The sequence below is a fragment of the Xenopus tropicalis genome, chromosome 4 (assembly GCF_000004195.4).
Source record: "Xenopus tropicalis strain Nigerian chromosome 4, UCB_Xtro_10.0, whole genome shotgun sequence".
Lineage (NCBI taxonomy): Eukaryota > Metazoa > Chordata > Amphibia > Anura > Pipidae > Xenopus > Xenopus tropicalis.
The window spans coordinates 115,808,468-115,830,551 of NC_030680.2; the positions used below are offsets into that span (position 1 = coordinate 115,808,468).

The 22,084-nt window shown below is 38.6% G+C and overlaps 1 protein-coding gene across 8 annotated transcripts in view; it reads left to right on the forward strand.

The window, feature by feature from the left end:
- mrtfa (myocardin related transcription factor A) overlaps window positions 1-22,084 on the forward strand; it is a 58,182-nt gene that overhangs the window by 14,761 nt on the left and 21,337 nt on the right. For 7 of the 8 annotated variants that reach the window (XM_012961405.3, XM_031900260.1, XM_031900261.1 and 4 more), the window contains 1 exon segment: window positions 21,709-21,774. In XM_012961405.3, coding sequence (XP_012816859.1) covers window positions 21,709-21,774 — 66 coding nt within the window. 8 annotated transcript variants of the gene reach the window in all.

Below are 22,084 nucleotides of genomic sequence, written 5' to 3' on the forward strand. Positions count from 1 at the left end.
CGCATTTATCTCGCACAATTTCTTGCGTACAAAGGCAAGTCACCCCAAATAGGAACACCAGAGGTCTACTGAACAGTTTGATGCCCAATATGCATAGATATACCAAAGTCTGCGGTATGTACTGACCCCAAAACAAAAATAGCGCATAAGGATTTCTCGCCTGCCAACTCAGCTTTTGCACACAGAGCCCCCTGTCAGCGTATTATGTGCAGTAACCCCCATAACTATACCGAGACCCCCACAAAACCATATATTTTTGGAAAGTACACATTCTGATTAATTCAAAATAGGTAAAGTTATTTTTGTACACCAAAGTTACACCTGGCAAAGCTATGCTAAAAACAGATTAGGAACACATATACAGGGATAAAAATGCAATAAAACCACAAAAATTGTGCAAATCAGTGAAACAACAAAATAAGTCACATGACAGTGTAATTAGTGGTCAGAATATCTGATCCAATAGTCACGCTGTCAAAATAAACAGTTTTTAGGTAAAAAAAACTAAAAACAAAGTGGTAAAATGAAAAAAAAAAAAAAAGTGTTTGTGTATACATGTGTGTACATGTGTAAAAGTTGTGTGTATATGAGTGTAAATAAGTGTATAAAAGTGTGAAAAATGAAAAAAAAAAAATCAAACAAACAAAAAAAAAAAATGCTAAAATGAGTGCTGTAAGTGTGTGTATAAATGTATGTAAGTGTGTGTGTAAGTGTATAAATGCAAAAAAAAAAAAAAATACTCCCTTACCTGTCCTTGAAGACCGATCGCCTCCTCTTCAGTGGTGCCGGCGCTGGGGGGGAAGGAGGAAGCAGGAAGCAGCAGACGCGATCGCGTCTGCTGCTTCCTGGAGGGTCCTGCGAGCGATCGGCTCGCAGGACCCTGATGACAGCCCCCCTGGCACGTTGCCCAGGGGGGCTGTCATCGATAGAAACTCTCTGCAGCGGCGGCACATGCCGCCGCTGCATAGAGAAGACCTTAAACACCAACGACGTATGGGACACGTCGTTGGTGTTTAAGGCCTTTTACTGCCAGCACGTATGCCATACGTTCTTGCCAGTAAAAGAGTTAAGCAACCTCCGAGCAGCCACCAAGCCTTTAAGTAACAGATGCCAATGAAAGCCTGAACCTACAATACTGTTCTTAATGTACATTTCCAGGTAGCAACTTAAATAATTTAGTGGGCATTGTATTGTATTTGTATGTATGGAAAAATGCTTTCTACTGTAAAAGCTATATATTTAAGAAGTTATTACATGCAAATGTCACATTGCTTTTTTTCTTACAATTGTTCTGTTCTTACAAATGGTTCTGCTTCTCTGAACAGTGCCTTGTTTCTGTAGCCACTTCAGCATTTACGTTGTTAGAGCCAGTTGGGTCCAGAAGACCACGGTGCTTACAGGACTAGGGAAAGTCAAAGCAATCGCAAATTGTTTTGTTACATCTTCTATATTTTTATAGATGAACAAACATTTTTAAGAATGTGTAAGTACATATTATAAGCCCCCTGGAATGACAGTAAATGTTTTTTAAGATTAGACCACATAGAGACCCCACCAATATTTAGGTGTCCTTCATGATAAAATATTTTCTATTTATAATTCTATGTTTTAAACAGCCAGAGTGAAGGCAAGTTCCTCTCATAAAGTTCTCTTTGTTACAGTATTATTGGAAAATGCTGTGTTACTTGCTGGATCTACATAAATAAAGCAGTGCTGATGATAATTGGGTGTCTGGCAGTTATAGGAAATACTAATGCAATTCTAATTATTATCAGTCTTTTCTTTTAAGAATTTGACTGGAAACAAATTGACTTCTTTTTGGATATGTTGGTTAATCTGTCTGCTCTATAGTACCATCATAGTATTTATACAGCCTACAGGCAAAATTATTGGAATGGCTGGCCAAACACTTGTATTGGCTCTGCCACCAAATCTGGTTGTCAAGGTCAACCTGTGATTATTCTCCTCTAGTCTCCTCTTGCTTTCCTACCGGTGGTAATGTAAAGTGCCGGTAGTAAAAGATATGTGTCACTTTGGCTTTCTGAAGTTGCCTCGTGAGGAACTGCTGAAAGGTTGAATATGTATATCGACCATATCCGCTCACAGCATGTATCGCTAAAATTGTCGGTTATCTGGCAATTTGGCTCGGCCTACTGGCAGATTTGACCGTTGATACTCTCTATAATCACTGTATATGTGATGAATTCTCTGCTCAACATACCCTTCCAATTTTCTCCAATAATCTTTCAGGAAAGGTTAGGTATAGGATCTATTATCTGGAGTGCTTGGAAAGTGGGGTTTTCCCAAATAAGGGTTTTGTTCTGTAAAATTACATGGAATAATTTACTCCTTTATTTAGTGTGAGTTTAATATATAGGACTTGTGGTGAACATACTTTGTCTAATGTTTTAATAAAGAAACATCTGTTTTTATACATTTCTTGATCTAAACAGGGAGACTTAAGCTACTTTAATTACATTGCAATAAAATGTTTTAGATTCCCAGAATACAACACCTTCCTTTTCCCTCTTTTGTTTGACTTTAAAGGAGAAAGAAAGGTAAAAACTAAGTAAGCTTTATCAGAAAGCTCTATGTAAATACAGCCATAAGCACTCACAGAAACGCTGTACTGTTCTGTGAAAAGATTTGTTGTGTCTGTTTTCCTGTGCCAGAGACATGCAGCTCTCTCCCCTCACCTGCTCCCCCCTCCCTCAAGAATGCTAAGAACTCACTCCCCCCCTTAGGAATGTGGATCTGAGCCAATCAGCAGGAAGCTTCCTCATAGTTTTACAAACTGAGCATGTACACCGGTCTGGGTCTTGGTGCAGGAGCAAGGTATTATGGGAATTTTCTATACACATCTTAGCGTTTTATTTTCCTATGAGGCTTCTGATCATCTGAACAGGAGAAATATGGGGAGACTTAAAGGCACTTTTGAGAGAACTGAAGGTATGCCTGCAGCTTGAGGTTAACTTTTTTTTAGCCTTTTCTTCTCCTTTAACATTAACAAGAGTCCCTTATGCTGGTACACATGTAATCTAATTATCTGGCTCACAAGGACCAGACATGAGGTAACTTTGATATCCCTGTTTAGCTATAAAAATATCAAAAACCATAGATTGTTTTGACTAAGTTTTGACCCAAGTTTTATTCATATTCTCTATCAATGGGTTGTACTGTTCCTTTAAGTTTAATATGGAACCTGTTGTCCAGAATGCTTGGGACCTTTTTTGCACAAGGAATCTTTCTGTAATTTGGATTAACATACTTTCTCTACTAAAAATTAATTTAAACATTAATTCTCAATAGGTTTGTTTTGCCTCCACTAAGGATAAAAGGGTTTGTTCACCTTTAAGTTAACTTTAAGTATGTTGTAGAATGGGCAATTCTTAGCAACTGTTCAGTTGGTCTTCATTTTTTTTTTAATTTTTATATATTTTTTTTATTTGCCTACTTCCTGCTTTTAAATGGTGTGGGGGGGTTACTGGTTTGCTACTTTTTCTTACTTATCTTTCTATTTAAGCCCTCTCTTATTTATATTCCATTTTCTCATTCAAATTATGGCCTGGTTGCTACAAATAACAGAGACTATTTGTAAATTGTTTCAGAATAGCACTCTTTACATTATACTAAAAGTTAATTTAAATGAACAACCCCTTTTAATTATTGAAATAAAGTACATGATACTGTTTTATGACAAAGAAAAGCAAATAACTTCCAAAATTTTAAAAAATATAATTAAAATGGTCTGTGGAATATGGCCTTCCTGTAATTTTAAGCTTTTTGGATAAAGGGTTTCTAGATAGGGGAACCCTTACTTGTAATAGTAACTAATTATTACAAAGTAAAAGGAATCATTTATAAAGAAAAAAAAATAGAATATTCTTGTATTTTGGAGCTTTCTGGATATCTTGATGGCAGATAAGAGTTCCTAAACTTGTACAGCAAACAGTTTGGCAGCTGCGGTTATAGCCTGTGTTTGAGCTCATTGCATTGCAACATAGGCTTTAGGCATTGGGATGCTTCTCCTAACCCCCAACCTGCCAGAACGTGTTCACGTTCTGCCCTTATTACTTGCACATGGGTATGTGCTGGGCAACAGGAGGGAGGGCAGCTCCTGTCTAGACTTGATGAGGAATTAGCTCTACTCTTAGAGAGAAGGTGCTGCAAATAAGCATAATTGGCACCCAAAGGCTATGTGATAAGCAGCTCAGTTGACCCATCATTCTACTACTAGAGGCAGACTTCAGCTTTTCCATCCAGATCAAATAGATCAAATCATCTATATTGGAACATCTGGAAGCTTTCTGGGATTTTGCAAGACTGATTTACACACACTTAGCTGAATGAATTGCGATAGCTTGTGTAATCAATGCTGTTTTGGCACAGATCCTGCATTCTTGCTGCTGGGACATACATGCCCCCAGTGATGGAAGTATGCAGAGCTTGCTTGTGCTATTTTATGCTAACCAAGGCCTTCATTTTGCAAAACACAAGAATGCAGTTTATTCAGTATAAAGGTGTATAGAGGTACACAATATGCAGGCTTGGAATTTATTCTGCCTGGCATAAACACTAACTGTCCCTTAAACCTGCAAGCCCTCATTTAGTTGTCAACACTCTTTCCTTTCTGTGCTTTTGCATATGTAAGAGTTTACAGCCAGAGAGCCCAAGCTTTGTTGCCAAAATATTAGAATTAAAGCCCATGGCGAAACCCTTAACTTTACCTTTGTACCTGCATAGGAAACAATGAAAAGTAACGCTAAAACCCTTAGGGTTTCTGTTATTGGGACTACTGTGATGCTTCGGCTACGCGCTTGCCCTGAAGCAGGGGAATTGGAAGCTCCTCTTGCAATGCAGTTTATATTTTAATTAATTAAACAAAGTTACGAAATGTTCTCTGGCTGGGGTTTTTGGCCCGAGGCTTGTCTACATGTGAGGAATTTCTGATAAATGGTATTGTCCTGCATCTTCCTGAGGCAGAGTGGCTGCCCCAAGCTGCTGGAATGTGACAAGGGAGAATTACAGGGCTTGGGTTACCATTAGGGAATAGCAGCCCTCGGGGCAGGGTTTGTAGCCTCTACAAAGCTCCAAGTGGATTGTGAAGTGACACTCAGTGAATCTTAAACCAGATTTGAGATTGAATTGCAACTATTGCTACTGTGGCACATTTAGTTGGGGGAACAGACTTGTGTTTGTTCCAGGCTCCCTTATCAGGGGGTGAAGCTATGAGCTCTGTCCCTGTGTGAGGAGCCTCTAACTTCTTTAATAGACGGTTTAAGATGTGGCGCTTTAGCCTCCAAGAGAAGTATGCACAAGGCGGCCGCTTTCCACATGTATTTTAATGTGTGTTTTGCACCAAGTCTCTAGAACAAACAGATGAGAGGGGATATTGACTACTGGCCCACCAGCGTCCATGAACTGCAACTCCCAGCATCTGTAAGCAATGCATTGAATGATTCAAGAGACAACAAGAGAGTAATGAGCTTGCCATCCCTGTTCAATGTTTATTGTGCCGCTAAAGCCGCCCCCACAGCGAGGGTGTCGCATTCCACCCGTAGCTATTTTTCTGCTTACTGCTTTCCACTCATGCCGAGAATCTTATTTTCCTTCCAGATTGTATCAGTTTTTTTGTTTTCTTTTTTTTATCTTGGATACTGATAAGATCAGTCTGGTTAGGTTAAAGGGCCCTCTTAACCATCTCTGTCCATATTGTTGTACATCTTTTACTCTGACACCGGATCATAACAATGAATATAACAATATACATACATACAATGCTTCTAAGATAATACACTTTCTCACCCAGGGGGTACTGAAATGTGGTAACTAGAAAAGTGTTTGTGCAAATGAATATGAGTTGCTGTATGCTAACGCAACTGTAATTCATAGGTTCTTAAAGTTAATTATAATTGGATTTCTGGGGGATGCCTAGAGCTTCCATTATTTACATATTCTTGTTTTGAGCTCCTGTGTCCCTTTCTCTACATTCCTTACACCCACTCCTCTCAGAGTTATTTCTTTTCTATTTACATCATTATTCTATGCCCTGTGTTTTCTTTTTTCCCCCTCCAGTTTTTCTTCTGCCCCTTCTGCCCCACTCCTTCTTCTGCTTGTCCCTCCCACACCCACTTTCTTGTGCCACTCCCGCTCGCTTTTACTTTTCCTCCCCTGTCCTGACTCACTAAGATGGGAGGGAGGGAGTGCCTGGCTGCACAAACACGCTGAAGTCCTTTCCTGCTCCTGCAAGCTGAGTCTCATTGAATTACAGGCACCGACAGGAAGGGCTCAGCCGGGCTGGGGATCTACTTTTTTTTATTATGGATTATTCTTTCTAAGATACTGCTGTTTTTTTAGAGTATTGAAATGGATTTAAGGTACATCTGCATGTCATCTCCTGTTACATATATATTGGATTTTCCAGTATATATATAGCAGGGCTTATCCAGAAGTCACCCCAGAATTTTTTAACTGGCCTCAGCAAAGTGACCATGACGCTTTTAGACGCAGAACAAGCCATGCTTGCCATACATACAGGTGAGGTTTCTTCTCTTCTGTGGAGATTATTGCTTTCTTTTTTTTACATATACATGTTGCATATGTATTTGATGAACAATACATATAAAGGATAACAATCCTTTTGCCACTGGATGCAGATTTATTCATACCTGCAACATCCACAAAACAAAGTTTCCTATATGTGTATTATAATGCATAGCAGTGGATATGGCTTGGATAAATAAAAGATGGCCAAATAGCCTGCTCTCAGCTAAGAGAACCAGCTTTCACCTTTTTCATGACCGCCTGTCTCTTCCGAGCCCCCCCATAGCTCATTACATTAATGAGGTCTGCAAATGTCATTTAGATTTTTTTGTTTTAGAATTTTATCATTTCTATAATGTCAAGCATGTCCATTTCCAATTAAATTAGCATTACAAAGTGATGTTTGTTCCCCCTTTATACAGATTTTATGCATTTATATCCGTTTGTGTCTAATCAGTCTCTCAGTTTGAGAATTTATGGTACAGGTATGGGATCCCTTATACGGAAACCCATTATCCATAGAGTTCCAAATTACGGAAAGGCCATCTCCCATAGGCTCCATTGTAAGCAAATAATTATAATTTTTAAAAAAAGATTTCCTTTTTCTCTCTATTTATAAAACAGTACCTTGTACTTGATCCTAACTAACATATAAGTCAGTGTTTTTCAACCTTTTTTGGGCAAAGGCACACTTGTTTCATGAAAAAAATCACGAGGCACACCACCATTAGAAAATGTTAAAAAATTTAACTCTGTGCCCAGCAGCAGTGCCCCCCTAGTACATTGGTGCCCAGCAGCAGTGCCCCCCTAGTACATTGGTGCCAAGAGCAGTGCCCCCCTAGTACATTGGTGCCCTGCCTATGGCACACCAGGCAACATCTAGTGTGCCGTGGAACAGTGGTTGAAAAATGCTGATATAAGTAATCCTTATTGGAAGCAAAGCAATCTTATTGAGTTTATTCAATATTTAAATGATTTTTAACAAACTTAAGTTATGGAGATCCAAATTACAGAAAGATCCCTTATCCGGAAAAAACCCAGGTCCCAAGCATTCTGAATAACCGGTCTCATACCTGTACCTGTGTATAATAAATATATATATATATATATATATACAGTGGTGTGAAAAACTATTTGCCCCCTGATTTCTTATTCTTTTGCATGTTTGTCACACAAAATGTTTCTGATCATCAAACACATTTAACTATTAGTCAAAGATAACACAAGTAAACACAAAATGCAGTTTTTAAATGAGGGTTTTTATTATTTAGGGAGAAAAAAAATCCAAACCTACATGGCCCTGTGTGAAAAAGTAATTGCCCCCTGAACCTAATAACTGGTTGGGCCACCCTTAGCAGCAATAACTGCAATCAAGCGTTTACGATAACTTGCAACGAGTCTTTTACAGCGCTCTGGAGGAATTTTGGCCCACTCATCTTTGCAGAATTGTTGTAATTCAGCTTTATTTGAGGGTTTTCTAGCATGAACCGCCTTTTTAAGGTCATGCCACAACATCTCAATAGGATTCAGGTCAGGACTTTGACTAGGCCACTCCAAAGTCTTCATTTTGTTTTTCTTCAGCCATTCAGAGGTGGATTTGCTGGTTTGTTTTGGGTCATTGTCCTGCTGTAGCACCCAAGATCGCTTCAGCTTAAGTTGACGAACAGATGGCCGGACATTCTCCTTCAGGATTTTTTGGTAGACAGTAGAATTCATGGTTCCATCTATCACAGCAAGCCTTCCAGGTCCTGAAGCAGCAAAACAACCCCAGACCATCACACTACCGCCACCATATTTTACTGTTGGTATGATGTTCTTTTTCTGAAATGCTGTGTTACTTTTATGCCAGATGTAACGGGGCACGCACCTTCCAAAAAGTTCAACTTTTGTCTCGTCGGTCCACAAGATATTTTCCCAAAAGTCTTGGCAATCATTGAGATGTTTTTTAGCAAAATTGAGACGAGCCATAATGTTCTTTTTGCTTAAAAGTGGTTTGCGCCTTGGAAATCTGCCATGCAGGCCGTTTTTGCCCAGTCTCTTTCTTATGGTGGAGTCGTGAACACTGACCTTAATTGAGGCAAGTGAGGCCTGCAGTTCTTTAGATGTTGTCCTGGGGTCTTTTGTGGCCTCTCGGATGAGTTGTCTCTGCGCTCTTGGGGTAATTTTGGTCGGCCGGCCACTCCTGGGAAGGTTCACCACTGTTCTATGTTTTTGCCATTTGTGGATAATGGCTCTCACTGTGGTTCGCTGGAGTCCCAAAGCTTTAGAAATGGCTTTATAACCTTTACCAGACTGATAGATCTCAATTACTTTTGTTCTCATTTGTTCCTGAATTTCTTTGGATCTTGGCATGATGTCTAGCTTTTGAGGTGCTTTTGGTCTACTTCTCTGTGTCAGGTAGCTCCTATTTAAGTGATTTCTTGATTGAAACAGGTGTGGCAGTAATCAGGCCTGGGGGTGACTACAGAAATTGATATTGAAATTGAAAATTTAAATTGATAAGTTATTTTTTAACAAGGGGGGCAATCACTTTTTCACACAGGGCCATGTAGATTTGGAGTTTTTTTTCTCCCTTAATAACGTAAACCTTCATTTAAAAACTGCATTTTGTGTTCAATTATGTTATCTTTGACTAATAGTTAACGGTTTTTGATGAGCAGAAACATTTAAGTGTGACAAACATGCAAAAGAATAAGAAATCAGGAAGGGGGCAAATAGTTTTTCACACCACTGTATATATATATATATATATATATATATATATATATTTGTGTGTGTGTGTGTGTGTGTGTATATATATATATATATATATATAAATATATATATATATATATATATATAATATATGTGTGTGTGTGTGTATATATGTATAATCTATCATTCCTGTGTATGCATATGCAGTGCTGTATATCTGCAGTACTTTGACAGACTGTGATAGAGGAACATTGCAATAAATATCAGCTGTTGTGCCCTGGCTCCAAGAGGTAGCATCTGCGTTTAGTTTTATAACGTCTCTATACAGAAGAATTCAAGGATGGCATTCAGAAAGAGGGAATGTTTTAAGATGGTGGTGGGATGGTAGCTCTGAAAGGAAAGGATGAGACATTAATGTAATGAGCTATGGGGGGGCTTGGAAGAGACAGGCAGTCATGAAAAAGGTGAAAGCTGGTTCTCTTAGCTGAGAGCAGGATATTTGGCCATCTTTTATTTATCTTTCTAGCGCTCATTCAAACCACCGCTTGGTTGCTTGGGTAAACTGTACCCTAGCAACCAGATAGCTGCTGAAATATTAAACTGAAAAGCTACCAAAGGTTTTTAAGCTATTTAAAACCTAAAGTAAAACCAATTACAAGTAATTTTATAATATGCATGTCTATGTCATGCTAAAAGTTAAATTAAAAGTGAACCAACACTTTATTAATGCTGAGACAGCTAAGTATTTGTCATCATGAATGAAAATCTGCAATGCTAGAGCTGATGCCTTCTCTGTGGCTGTCAGTTCCTAATAGTGTGCCTTGCTGCTAGCAGTTCCTAGGATGTTTAGCCACAGGGAAGGTTGAGCAGAGGTTTATTTATTGTAAGCTCTAATGCAGGCAACGAGGGAAACTGTAAGCCTATACATCAGCAAACTTGAAAAACAAGGGTGTAGAGATAGATTGGACATTGTGTGTATATTATGTATACCACTATAAAACAAGGCCTGGGGGTTGTTAAATCACTGGAATTCTCTTCCAGTTGGGAGGGCATGTTTAGGCAGAAGAGAAACTTATAAAGAGCAATCTGTTAGCCTTGCTGTAAGCAGTGGAGTAACTAGGGCCTCACAGCAAAAGTTACTTGGCCTCACAGCAAAATCTTTTTAGGGACCTCAAGCCCTGGAAAGATGACCTTGTTGCAAACATTTTAAAATGCATCTTTTTGGACTCCATTTAGCCCCTGCACTCTTGGGCCCCCTCAGTCACAGGTTTTGTTCTCCTTTTATTATGCCCCTGGCTGTAGAAACTTTATATATTACAGCACTGTTTACCTTATTGTATGGAGATGGCCATCATAGCTGGATTCCCAGAAATTTTAAAGTGGAAATTCACCTAAAAATGGATTTAGAGTATGTGCAGCAGAAGGAATACAATAGAACCCAATTTTACACTAGATTTTACATTTTCCCAGAACTGGCAATTTTTTTTTTCAGTTCCAGTCAGTGACAAACAGTTTTTTTCTTTCCCAGATTGTTCAATATCCCTGTGTACTGTTTTAATGCAGTCCCATGGAAAACATAAAATTGAGGATCCGCTGTATTTTTAATAAGATATACTTTCCATGCAAAAGCCAGTTATTGTCTTGTGCCTTTTAGTGCTGTAAATAGAATTTGACCTATAAGGTATATAAATGTATTATTGAAATACTTCCCCACAAGAAATTTCTTTAACTGTTTCCCATTCATTTTGTAAAATGTTTAACAAAAGTAACGGGAAGAAAAAGAGTAGAATAGAAGAATATGATGTATATAGTATAGTTTGGGGACATGGAAGACAATACAGTATGAGCTGATAATGTATCAAGGTAATACTTTAAAACTCTTAAATCTCTCCAATTGCACTTTCCAGTTCTACAAACTGTATGGTTAAAATATTTTTCCCAATTAAACACAATCTAGTTCTAGTTCCAGTGTGTGGGATCTGTTAACCAGAATGCTTGGGCCCTGGGGGTTTAAAGTTTAATTATACACAAGGTGCAGTTTTATTATTACAGAGAAAAAGGAAATCATTTAAAACATTTTTTTAATTATTTGATTAAAATATAATATAAGGGAGATGGCCTTCCTGTAATTTTGAGTTTTTGGGATAGCGGGTTTCTGGATAGCGGATCCCATACCTGTATACAATACTAGAACATTTTCAGCTTACGTGTAGTCAGGGATAATCAGTAGTACACGCAATAAACACAAAGCTTTAATAAAATAGTCTGTGATATTAAAGTTTCTTTCATAATGAAAAATGTTGTATTTTTTGTATGCTTCTTTACTACAGCTCTTATTTTAACATTATTACCAGGGGTTTAAGTATCAGCACCTGGGGTGGGTCTTAAAAGCAACACTGCTCTATACAACTTTTACCCCCATAGCTATGACATAAACTTGGTTTAAGGTATATATCTTGGTTTAAAGGGATACTGTTGTGATTTTTATGGTATACTTTTTATTGCTAAATTACACTGTTTACATAGCAAACAATTCACTCTAACATTTACCATTTTATTCTTGAACCAACAAATATATATTTTTTTTTCAGTTGTAATATTGGTGTGTAGGTGCCATCTCAGTGTGTTGTGCCTGAGTCTGAGCTTTCAGAAGGAGCCAGAGCTACACATTAGAACTTCTTTTAGGTAACCTATTGTTTTCTCTTACTCCCATGTAACTGGAGGAGTCCTAAGCCGGACTTGGATTTCTTACTATTGAGTGCTATTCTGATATCTACTGGGAGCTGCTATCTTGCTGCCTTACAATTGTTGTTCTCATTGTCTGCTGGGAGGTGGGTGATATCACTCCAACTTGCAGCTCAGCAGTAAAGTGTGACTGAAATTTATCAGAGCACATGGTCACATGACTGTGGCAGCCTGGGAAATGAAGAATATGGCTAGCCCCTCTTGAAATGTCAAAATTAAATATAGAAGTCAGTTTTTTAAAAAACGGACTTCAATGCAGGATTCTGCTGGAGAAGCTTTAGTTACTGATGCGTTTTGAAAAAAACATGTATTCTCATAACAGTGTTCCTTTAATGACCGTGTTCTGTGTGTAATCTGTAAGGGGCATATTTGTTAAAATTTGTATTTGTGTACACCATTTTTAGTGCTAAAAAGTTTGGTTTAGGGAAATGCAAAAAATACAAGCGTTAATAAATCAGCCCCCAAGGATAATGTCACACGTAGTACTTTGTGGCCTGCAGGATATCGCATCTTCCGAGGGTGACATCCAAAAATACTTTTATGTGTGGTTAGCGTCATTCTTTTGGTATTAAAGATACAGGTATGGAACCTGTTATCCAGATCTTTCCATAATTTGGATCTCCAAACCTTAAGTCTGCTAAAAAAAATTGTTGAAACATTAAATAAACCAAGTAGGTTTTAGAAAAAGTAGATCATTTTTAATAATTAAAATTATTTTCTTATAATGGAGTGTGGCCTTTCTGTGATTAGGAACTTTCTGGACAATGGGTTTGCGAATAAGGGATCCCATACCTGTACTTTGTAAAGCTTTTTCACCTGCGGGGAGGGCTGGTCTCCTGTTGGTGGCAAAGTGCCCTCTTACACTTAACTGATTAAGTTCTACGTCTGTCATTGCTCTTGAATAATCCACGTAGGGCTGTGTATAAGCTCCGTAGTATTGTGCTACTGTGGGCTACCCATATGCAATACGTGGCATATTTCTAAATTATTACCACTGGTTTAAGCATGATGGGAGTTAAATTACTGTATATTGGAACAAGAAATAGATTATCTTGAACAATATTGTTTGGAGAACTGAGAAGTTTCAGTAATTTACACTAAGACATTATCAGCACATACTGTATTGATACAAATCACTGGGGAAATTGTAACTTTTGTATTATTATGTAGTGTATGTTCACTCACTTTCCCTAACTGTTTTGTTAATGTGCATGTGCTGCATTTAGTCTTATTCTTCCATTCCTCTTTTTTTTGTTATGGAAATAACTTTCAGTAATTTCTTGTGCAGAAGCATTTCAGTACTGATTAAAAACAGTTACTGGTGTTCCAAACTGCATTAGTGCATACAATTGTGATGTTCTGGTCTGAAATAACTGTTCTATTTGCTGCATCATTACAATATAGCTTTGCATTAAATTTAGTTAAATTAGTGTAGTGCTGAAGAGTTTGTTTATAAATGTATAGAGCTGTTATAATCATTTTTTATAAACATTTACTCTAAGGGTGGCACATAAATTAGTAAGGGCCGCTCTATGTTAGAAAGTTACATCACCCAAATGCCAAACCTAAATTGTTAGAGGTAGCTTGGGGACTTATTAATCCATAGTTTATTGTATGTGGTTATGATCTGGCAGGGTTCACCTTCAGTTATTACTCAGTAGACTCTTTATAATTTCTGTTGCCTTATTTATTAGAGGGGATTTTGAAACTACTAAGTAGTTCCTGTATAAATAGAAACTACTAATATATGACTATATATCTTTATATATAAAGATAATTAGCAGCACAGATTCACATCTTCTGCTCTCATTTCTTTGCATGTCCATTTCATTGCCAACTGATGTATGCTTTATTTACAGAATTATATTATCCTAACTTTAAAAATAACCTGTTGATCACAGTTATTTTGTACTACGATAAATGCCCTGTCCTGTTTTTGCTCATTTTCTACTTTGAAGATTTAGGTAGACTTCTCCTCTGCTTTGTCTCTTGTGACCTCCCCCTACGTCTCATAGCAGTGTTTGCAGAACACAGGCCCAGTGCGATGTTGTTAAACTGACATACAGACTTGTGAGCAGTCGCTTGAGAAGTGAGAAGGCTGTCACTCTGTGGCTAATGCTGTTTGAACCAAGTGTGAATCAACTTTGTAAAGGGGCCGTTAAAATGAAGCACTTTAGTGCCTGCATATGTTGATTGACAAAGAATAAGTCAGAAAGCCCCTTTGCTGTCAGGGTGTTGGGAGTAAAGTAAACAGAGCACCTGTAGCACACCAGTGTGAGAGCTGTTATATAGAAATTGTTGCCTGCGAGCTAAGAGAGCTGTCAATCCATGTAAAACTGAGCCCAATATACAGTCCAAAGAAGCTGGAGAAGTATTTAAATTAGACAAGCTGGTGGTGGCCGTCTTAGATTATTGTGCCCTTCTTAGATTTTGGCTTGTCAGGCTTAAACACATTTATCTCCACTTACATCACATTTCTATTCCCTTTGCTTTGCAGGCAAATATACCCTCTTGCAAGTCAATAAAACACCTGTCATTACACAGGGCAAGACTATAACTGGTCTACGGAATTTGGCTGTTGTAGTTCAGCAGCAGTCTTAATGGCAGATACATGCCAATGCATTTTTTTGTTTTCAAAAGCAAAATAACATTGTGGAGAAAATTGTAAACCAAAGTTGAAATCATCACTATTCGTAGGACAAGCTTTGCAGTTCAATTCTCTTGGGCCTAACCCAAAAGCGTGTGTGAGAATGCCCCCCTACATTAGTCAGAAAATGTAGCTCCTGCTTTTTAGGTTCATTAGATTTTAGAATGTGTTTCCTTTGATTTGAGTCCAAGTTGGTTTGATCAGTGGAAACCCCTCTCTTTGTCTCAGTAAGCTGACAGGATTTGGAATTTTTAGTAAATGTTTGTCTCTACAAAGCCAAAATGGCCTGGATAAGACAAGCGCTGTTAGTACACATTATTGTCATATGTTTAGGAACCAGTAGATACTCGGAAGGAATGCTGTTTATGCTGCTTTTGCAGCTCAGAAGGAAAGTGTCCATTTGCCAAGAGAACAAGAGATATGTTAAAAACCACTTTATTTACATTAAAAGCTAAAATGGAGATGAGAGAATTGTATTGATTAATAGACTGTGGCTACACAAATGCTTCCTGTACTTAGTTTGTGAGTTTCAGTGTTGACACAGTAGACCATTTGGACTTCGGATGGAGACTCTGGCAGATGTCCCAATGGCACAAGGAAGTTGAGGATGTTCAGTTTTGAGTAGTTTTAACTTAGCATGTGAAAGAGCGTATTTCCTTGCAGATAAACAAGGGCTCCTTGGTTGAAGTTTTCAGTCAAGCATAGAACTTATAGACCAGTGATCCCCAACCAGTGGCTCGTGAGCAACATGTTGCTCATCAACCCCTTGGATGTTGCTCCCAGTGTCCTCAAAGCAGGTGCTTATTTTTTAATTCCTGGCTTTTGGGCAAGTTTTGGTTGCATAGATGTACTACCAAACAATATCTCCTGTAAGCTGATAGTGTGCATAGAGGCTTATTTCTTTACTGTTTTGAGCACAGCCACTCGGTATATTTTCTTATTTTGATTAATATTCTGTAGTAATTGAAAAAGTCAAACTGTGTGGCAGTGTAGCTCTGACGCCCAGTCTAGATGAAGCTTATTTTTATTGCTGTCTAATTTCCCAAATATGTAGGCCCTTTTTTTAAAAAAAATAAATGCGCAGGAGGGGAGAACTGCAAGGATCCATTTATGGAATTAAGTTGGACAACAAGGGGTTTGTAATGTTCTCCTAGTAGTAGAAAGTAGGCACTTTTGTTCTAGGATTTTTCATATTTAATAAGTATTCTGCTCCCTTGGCATGCTCTTTCTGTTTATAACTCTTTGCTGTTTATGTAGATGGGTGTTTCCCAGGATCTTATATGCTGGGGTCACCATGTGGCCAGCTACCAGTGAGAATTGAGCATTTACCCAAATGGGGGGAAACATTGCCGCTAAGGTTCAACACTGCTCACTCCACATTCTGTTCTCTTAACTCTAGGAACACAGAACCAATAACATCTTTAATTGCCTCATTGCTGCATTTTATGACTCAGTTCTGGAATGATGGAAAATTACGGACTAAAAATATCAGCTGCAATGTATTATTCCACGCGCTGATCTGTACATCAGCTGTTAGCTGGGGAAAGGCTTTTCTCTAAACGATGGAACAGTGTAAATATCGCAGTTATGTAATAGCACCCATAATGTTACAAATGAAATCTTTTCCCTGTGGGGGCTGGCGTGTCTGTAGGCAGAGGCATTATATGCACGTTTTCATTGCTCTTTAGGCTGTGGCAACTGACTAATACAGAACAGTATGTTCATCTGGGGCTGGCAGCCCAGCTATTTCTTTGTAGGTGATTAGCCTGCAGTCATTGGCTGGGAATTCTGATTTCTAGATGAGCCTCACAATGGGAATTGTGAAAGCCACAACTTTAAATCTCAAGATGGTTGTAGAGGTTTTCTTCTCCTTTATTGCTCCCACCCTGTCTGAGAAAAGCCCAAAATAGGACCCTCTGGCTACGGTTGAACATCAACATTTAGTATCCTTTCTTCATGACAAAGGTCCCAAAACTGTAGAACTGGCCCCGCAGTAGATAGGAAAGGACAGGCACCATCTTAGGCCAGTTAGTTGAGCTTCGAGACTGAATGCTTGCTTTCTGTCTTAGATATTCTCAGAACTGTAGAAAAGAGACTGCTATGGCCATATGTTCATATATGTGTTACATGGTTTTGAGGTAAGGGGCACATGTTTACCCTTTAGATCTGTCCATGTTTTTAGTGGGTTTTGACACATAACATTGTTTTTTCATGTTTGGTTGCTTCCCCATAAAAAGGGAAGTCTTGAGTATTAACATTTTTTTCTAAAATTAAAGTAACTACACTTAAAACAGAAACTGAATGTTGCTCATGTTGCTGGAGTGAAACGAAAAAGTAAATTTAAGTCTAATGTCAGACATGGTATTTTTGCCGACAGGACAACAGTGTGAAAAACCCTTTAATCCAGAAAAATGGGGATTGTTGCATGTAAACACTTAATCCAAATTGAAAATACAATTGTACCAGTTTTAGGATGTTGTATCCTCTGCGCGAGAGACACACATTTTCTTTCTTCTCCTGTGCCATACTGCTATGAGATGAGATATGCTTGCAGACAGTCTCAATTCCGGTCACTGGCCTTGCCCCCATGGATCTGGCAAACTGTAATGGTCTACGTTATGCATAATTGTTATAATGTACCTCACATTGTATGTACAATACATTTAATGGTCATGGTTAATACAATTGTCTTTTAAGAACCCCAGTATGCCTGACTGACAACTCTGCAGAGACATTATAGGGTTCCCAATTTCTTCTTGTACTGTGTGTTCTTTTCTTTCTTTTTTTTCTTTTTCTATGAACTAAGCAGTGATTGTGTACTTCTTCTATGGGTTTAGATGGAATGTAGATCAGGAATCAGTGTTTTTTTTTAATGATTAACTATGGAAGGCTTACTTCCCTTAACTGTATAAACCCTTCCCTATACTTCTTTTGCTTCCACTTTTATTTTCTGAGGTCATCTTCAATATTACTGGTTTTGTTAACTTAATTCTATAATAGCAACGGAGGCAGTCAGTACCAATAATAAATATATAGGGGAGCTTAGGTTGAGAGAGAGGCCAGGGAAACCAAGTGTCATTCTCTAATTAACCTGTTATGATGGGCTTTGGAGTGTATGTAGGAAGTTTGGCTTAAGTTATGTTGGTGAACAGATTAGGAGAGCCATGGTAAAATTGGCAAGTCTCTTTATTAGGAGAGGGAAGCAGAAAAATATATTAACTGTGGTCCATGGGCCAATATTCCTAGTATAATGAAACATATTTATTATTCCTTTTTTATTTGAACTTAAGAAGGGAGTAGTCATTTTGCAGTTTTGGAACTCTCATTTTTCTGTGCTGTTTTATTGATCTCTTTGTGTTTTTATCTGCAGTATACATTACATAAGTCATGACCTTTATTTAAACATTACACTACATGGGGTTTTCCTTTGAGTAACTTTTCCAAGCAAGCCAAGGGTTTATTAGGGAAAATCCACCCTAGAACAATTGTAGGCTGCTAGTAACAATGCTACTGGTTATGGAAGACATGCAACTCTATATTTGACCACTGCAATACATACAGATCTTGCCAGACTAATTTAGTCGCCTTTTATGAGGAGGTGAATAGGAACCTCGGTGCTGGAATGGCAGTTGATGTCATCTACTTGGACTTTGCTAAAGCGTTTGATACAGTACCTCACAGAAGGTTAATGATCAAATTAAGGAATATTGGCCTAGAACATAATATTTGTAATTGGATAGAGAACTGGCTGAAGGATAGATTACAAAGAGTGGTGGTAAATGGAACATTTTCTAATTGGGCCAGTGTGGTTAGTGGAGTACCGCAGGGGTCAGTCCTTGGTCCTTTGCTTTTTAACTTGTTTATTAATGACCTGGAGGTGGGCATAGACAGTACTGTTTCTATTTTTGCTGATGACACAAAATTGTGCAAAACTATAAGTTCCATGCAGGATGCTGCTGCTTTGCAGAGCGATTTGACAAAATTGGAAAACTGGGCAGCAAACTGGAAAATGAGGTTCAATGTTGATAAGTGCAAAGTTATGCATTTTGGTAGAAATAATATAAACGCAAACTATCTACTGAATGGTAGTGTGTTGGGGGTTTCCTTAATGGAGAAGGATCTAGGGGTTTTTGTTGATAACAAATTGTCTAATTCCAGGCAGTCATTCTGTGGCTACTAAAGCAAATAAAGTGCTGTCTTGTATAAAAAAGGGCATTGACTCAAGGGATGAGAACATAATTTTGCCCCTTTATAGGTCCCTGGTAAGGCCTCACCTTGAGTATGCAGTGCAGTTTTGGGCTCCAGTCCTTAAGGAGGATATTAATGAGCTGGAGAGAGTGCAGAGACTGCAACTAAACTGGTAAAGGGGATGGAAGATTTAAACTATGAGGTGAGACTGTCGAGGTTGGGGTTGTTTTCTCTGGAAAAGAGGCGCTTGCGAGGGGACATGATTACTCTGTACAAGTACATTAGAGGGGATTATAGGCAGATGGGGGATGTTCTTTTTTCCCATAAAAACAATCAACGCACCAGAGGCCGCCCCTTTAGATTAGAGGAACGGAGCTTCCATTTGAAGCAGCGTAGGTGGTTTTTCACGGTGAGGGCAGTGAGGTTGTGGAATGCCCTTCCTAGTGATGGGGTAATGGCAGATTCTGTTAATGCCTTTAAGAGGGGCCTAGATGAGTTCTTGAACAATCAGAATATCCAAGGCTATTGTGATACTAATATCTACAGTTAATACTAGTGGTTGTATTTATAGTTTATGTATGTGAGTGTATAGATTGGTAGGTGTGGGTTAGGTGTGCTGGGTTTACTTGGATGGGTTGAACTTGATGGACACTGGTCTTTTTTTAACCCTATGTAACTATGTAACTATAAAGTGTACCGTATAAGCCGATCAGAGTATAAGCCGAGGTACCTAATTTTACCTAAGAAAACTGGAAAAATGTATTAACTCGAGTATAAGCCTAGAGTGGGAAATGCAGCCGCTACTGCTAAGTTTCAATAATCAAATTATTTAATAAAAGGACACTCACAAGTGGTTACACTAGTCAGTGGGGTATACTGTACAATGTTCCTAGGTTTCACTTATACATGGTGAGGGGCTCCAGGGTAAGTGTAAGAAGCTTCAGCAGGCTTAGGCTGGGGGGGAAGCCTGGGAACTGGCTGCATAGAGAGCTTTCATGCTTCCAGAGCTGGTGCAAAGCATAAATAGGTGGAAGGTACAGCGCTTATCTTGTTTGGGGCAGAGGGTGCATTCCTGTCCTACCTGCAATCCCTTCGGCGTGCCATTTCCCCCCTTCCCCCGTGCATCACCCCCACTTTTGGGGCACATTTTTAGTGCTGGAAAAACTCTGCTTATACTCGAGTATATACAGGTAATGGTGTAAATAACATTATCATGGCTATGCTTTTTTTTTTACTGTAATGGTGAGATTTGAGGTGTACAAATCCAAGTTATAAAGTTATTAAATACTTCAAGGGACCTATAATGCAAAAGAAAAAAAAAATCTCTTATTCATTCATACAAGGGATGTACCAGTTTCTGCATTTGGATGGGGATTCATTCTAAACCAAGCATTTTTTGCAGTATTGGGGTTTCTCTAAATCCCAGGTTCCTTACTGAACTCCTCACTTGACTTTTGACCACTGGACGTGGTGACATTTTTTCACCTTGGAAATTTACACATTTCCGTTCAATGTCTTCCTTGTGTAGAGTTTTACTTTCGTATGGCTTTCTGATTCAAGTCATGAGGATGTTTAAAAAGCTTGGTGAGACAAAAATTTGAAACAGTAGATTTTTATAGGCACCGCAGCATACATAAAACAGCCTGAAATAAAATTGTAGGTATCCATTTTAATGCCTTAACTGAAAAATAGTTGTTCATTCAAATAATTCATTTTCTTTTTAGTGTTGTTACTGGTTCCTTAGGAGTTACATTTCATGATAGGATTAGGGCTATAATATTACATCTGGGTGAACTTGTATTTGTATTGGTACATACATACAAACTGATAAGCATATTCTCTGTAATAATAAGGTCTTAAGGTTGTCATACACAGGCATTGTTAAGCTGTGGATTTTAGTCCTTTAAGGTAACTGTACGTGTAGCAATTTCGATCTTTCTCCACTGATGTTCAGGGCTGAATCGCCAGATGTGGCGGTAGAAACAATAGGAATTCTACCTCCTTCTTCTGATTCAGCCCTGAATGTAGTTTTTGCTCTGTCGCCTTCAATGGCGCCCAATCAAAATCTTTTAACCTGGCCGAACTGCGACTCAAATGTTATCCGCAGCCTTTTGTGATATTGGTTGCCTCGTCGAGCCATCATACATGCACTGAAAATCGTAAGTTTCGTATGATATCATCGGTACCTGATTCTCCCAATGGCTCCTATATGCGTTGTTGTAGTTTGATCAAAATGAAATCAAATTAGCCTGATATCACCCAATATGGCCACCTTAGGTGGAGGAGGATCCACTCTAAATGAGCAGATCTTAAAGTGTATGGCCAGTTTTGATTGTGTTTGTAATGTCAAAAAAACATCTCAGGTCCCATGCATTGTGGGTAATGGATTCTATACCTTTTATATGCATGTAACACAACTGTGAATGTCTAGATGCATTATGATTTTAAAAGTGATTATTGGCATTCAGTAACCTGTTGGCCATGAGGATCTGGTAGATTACTATTGTTATTTTTACACTGGAGAGAACAAATGGCGGTACTTAAAGTGACCGGGTGTTATCGGCGCACACTCACAGAAGCTGAACTGGACATCTGTATAATGCATGTGAAGGTATTATCTGCTGTATTTGTGCTGCTTTTTGGAAAAAAAAGTGCATGTATAAATGAAGTTCTTGTTTATTTTTTATCTTGCTCTAAAACCCTGCGTGCAACTTCCTCTAGCACCCACAGAGGCGGAAACTGCAACAGGGCCGTGGATCCACTTCTGCTATCTCACTGAGGGTGGGGAAGTCTCTACACTTTCAACATGTAGATGGAAACCCAGCAGCAGGCTGAGGGGGCTGCAGCAGAAATATGGTACTATACTGAACCTTCTCTCTTTCTTGCTTCAGTCCTGCAGCTCAAGCTCCAGCAGAGGAGGACGCGAGAGGAGCTGGTGAATCAGGGAATAATGCCACGTGAGTTTTTATTCAATTTTATTTAGTGTTGCTTGGATGACTGGTACAAAGGCGGGCTACCAAACGCTCCCACTCACTCAGTAGGCAGTAGATTTCTTTGTTCATTGTAGAAGTAAAATATACATTTAAGGCAGTCACTTTTTATCACGGCTAAAAGTCACTTTAAGGCTTGTGTTTGTAAAAAAAAATGGTTGGTTTCTGTAAAGCCACCCCTTACATTACACTCATTTAGAAACTGAACCACTGTTGCTGTTACACTGGTTAAATAGGAACAGGGTGTTGGGGGCTTAATATGAATCTGAAAGGTTCT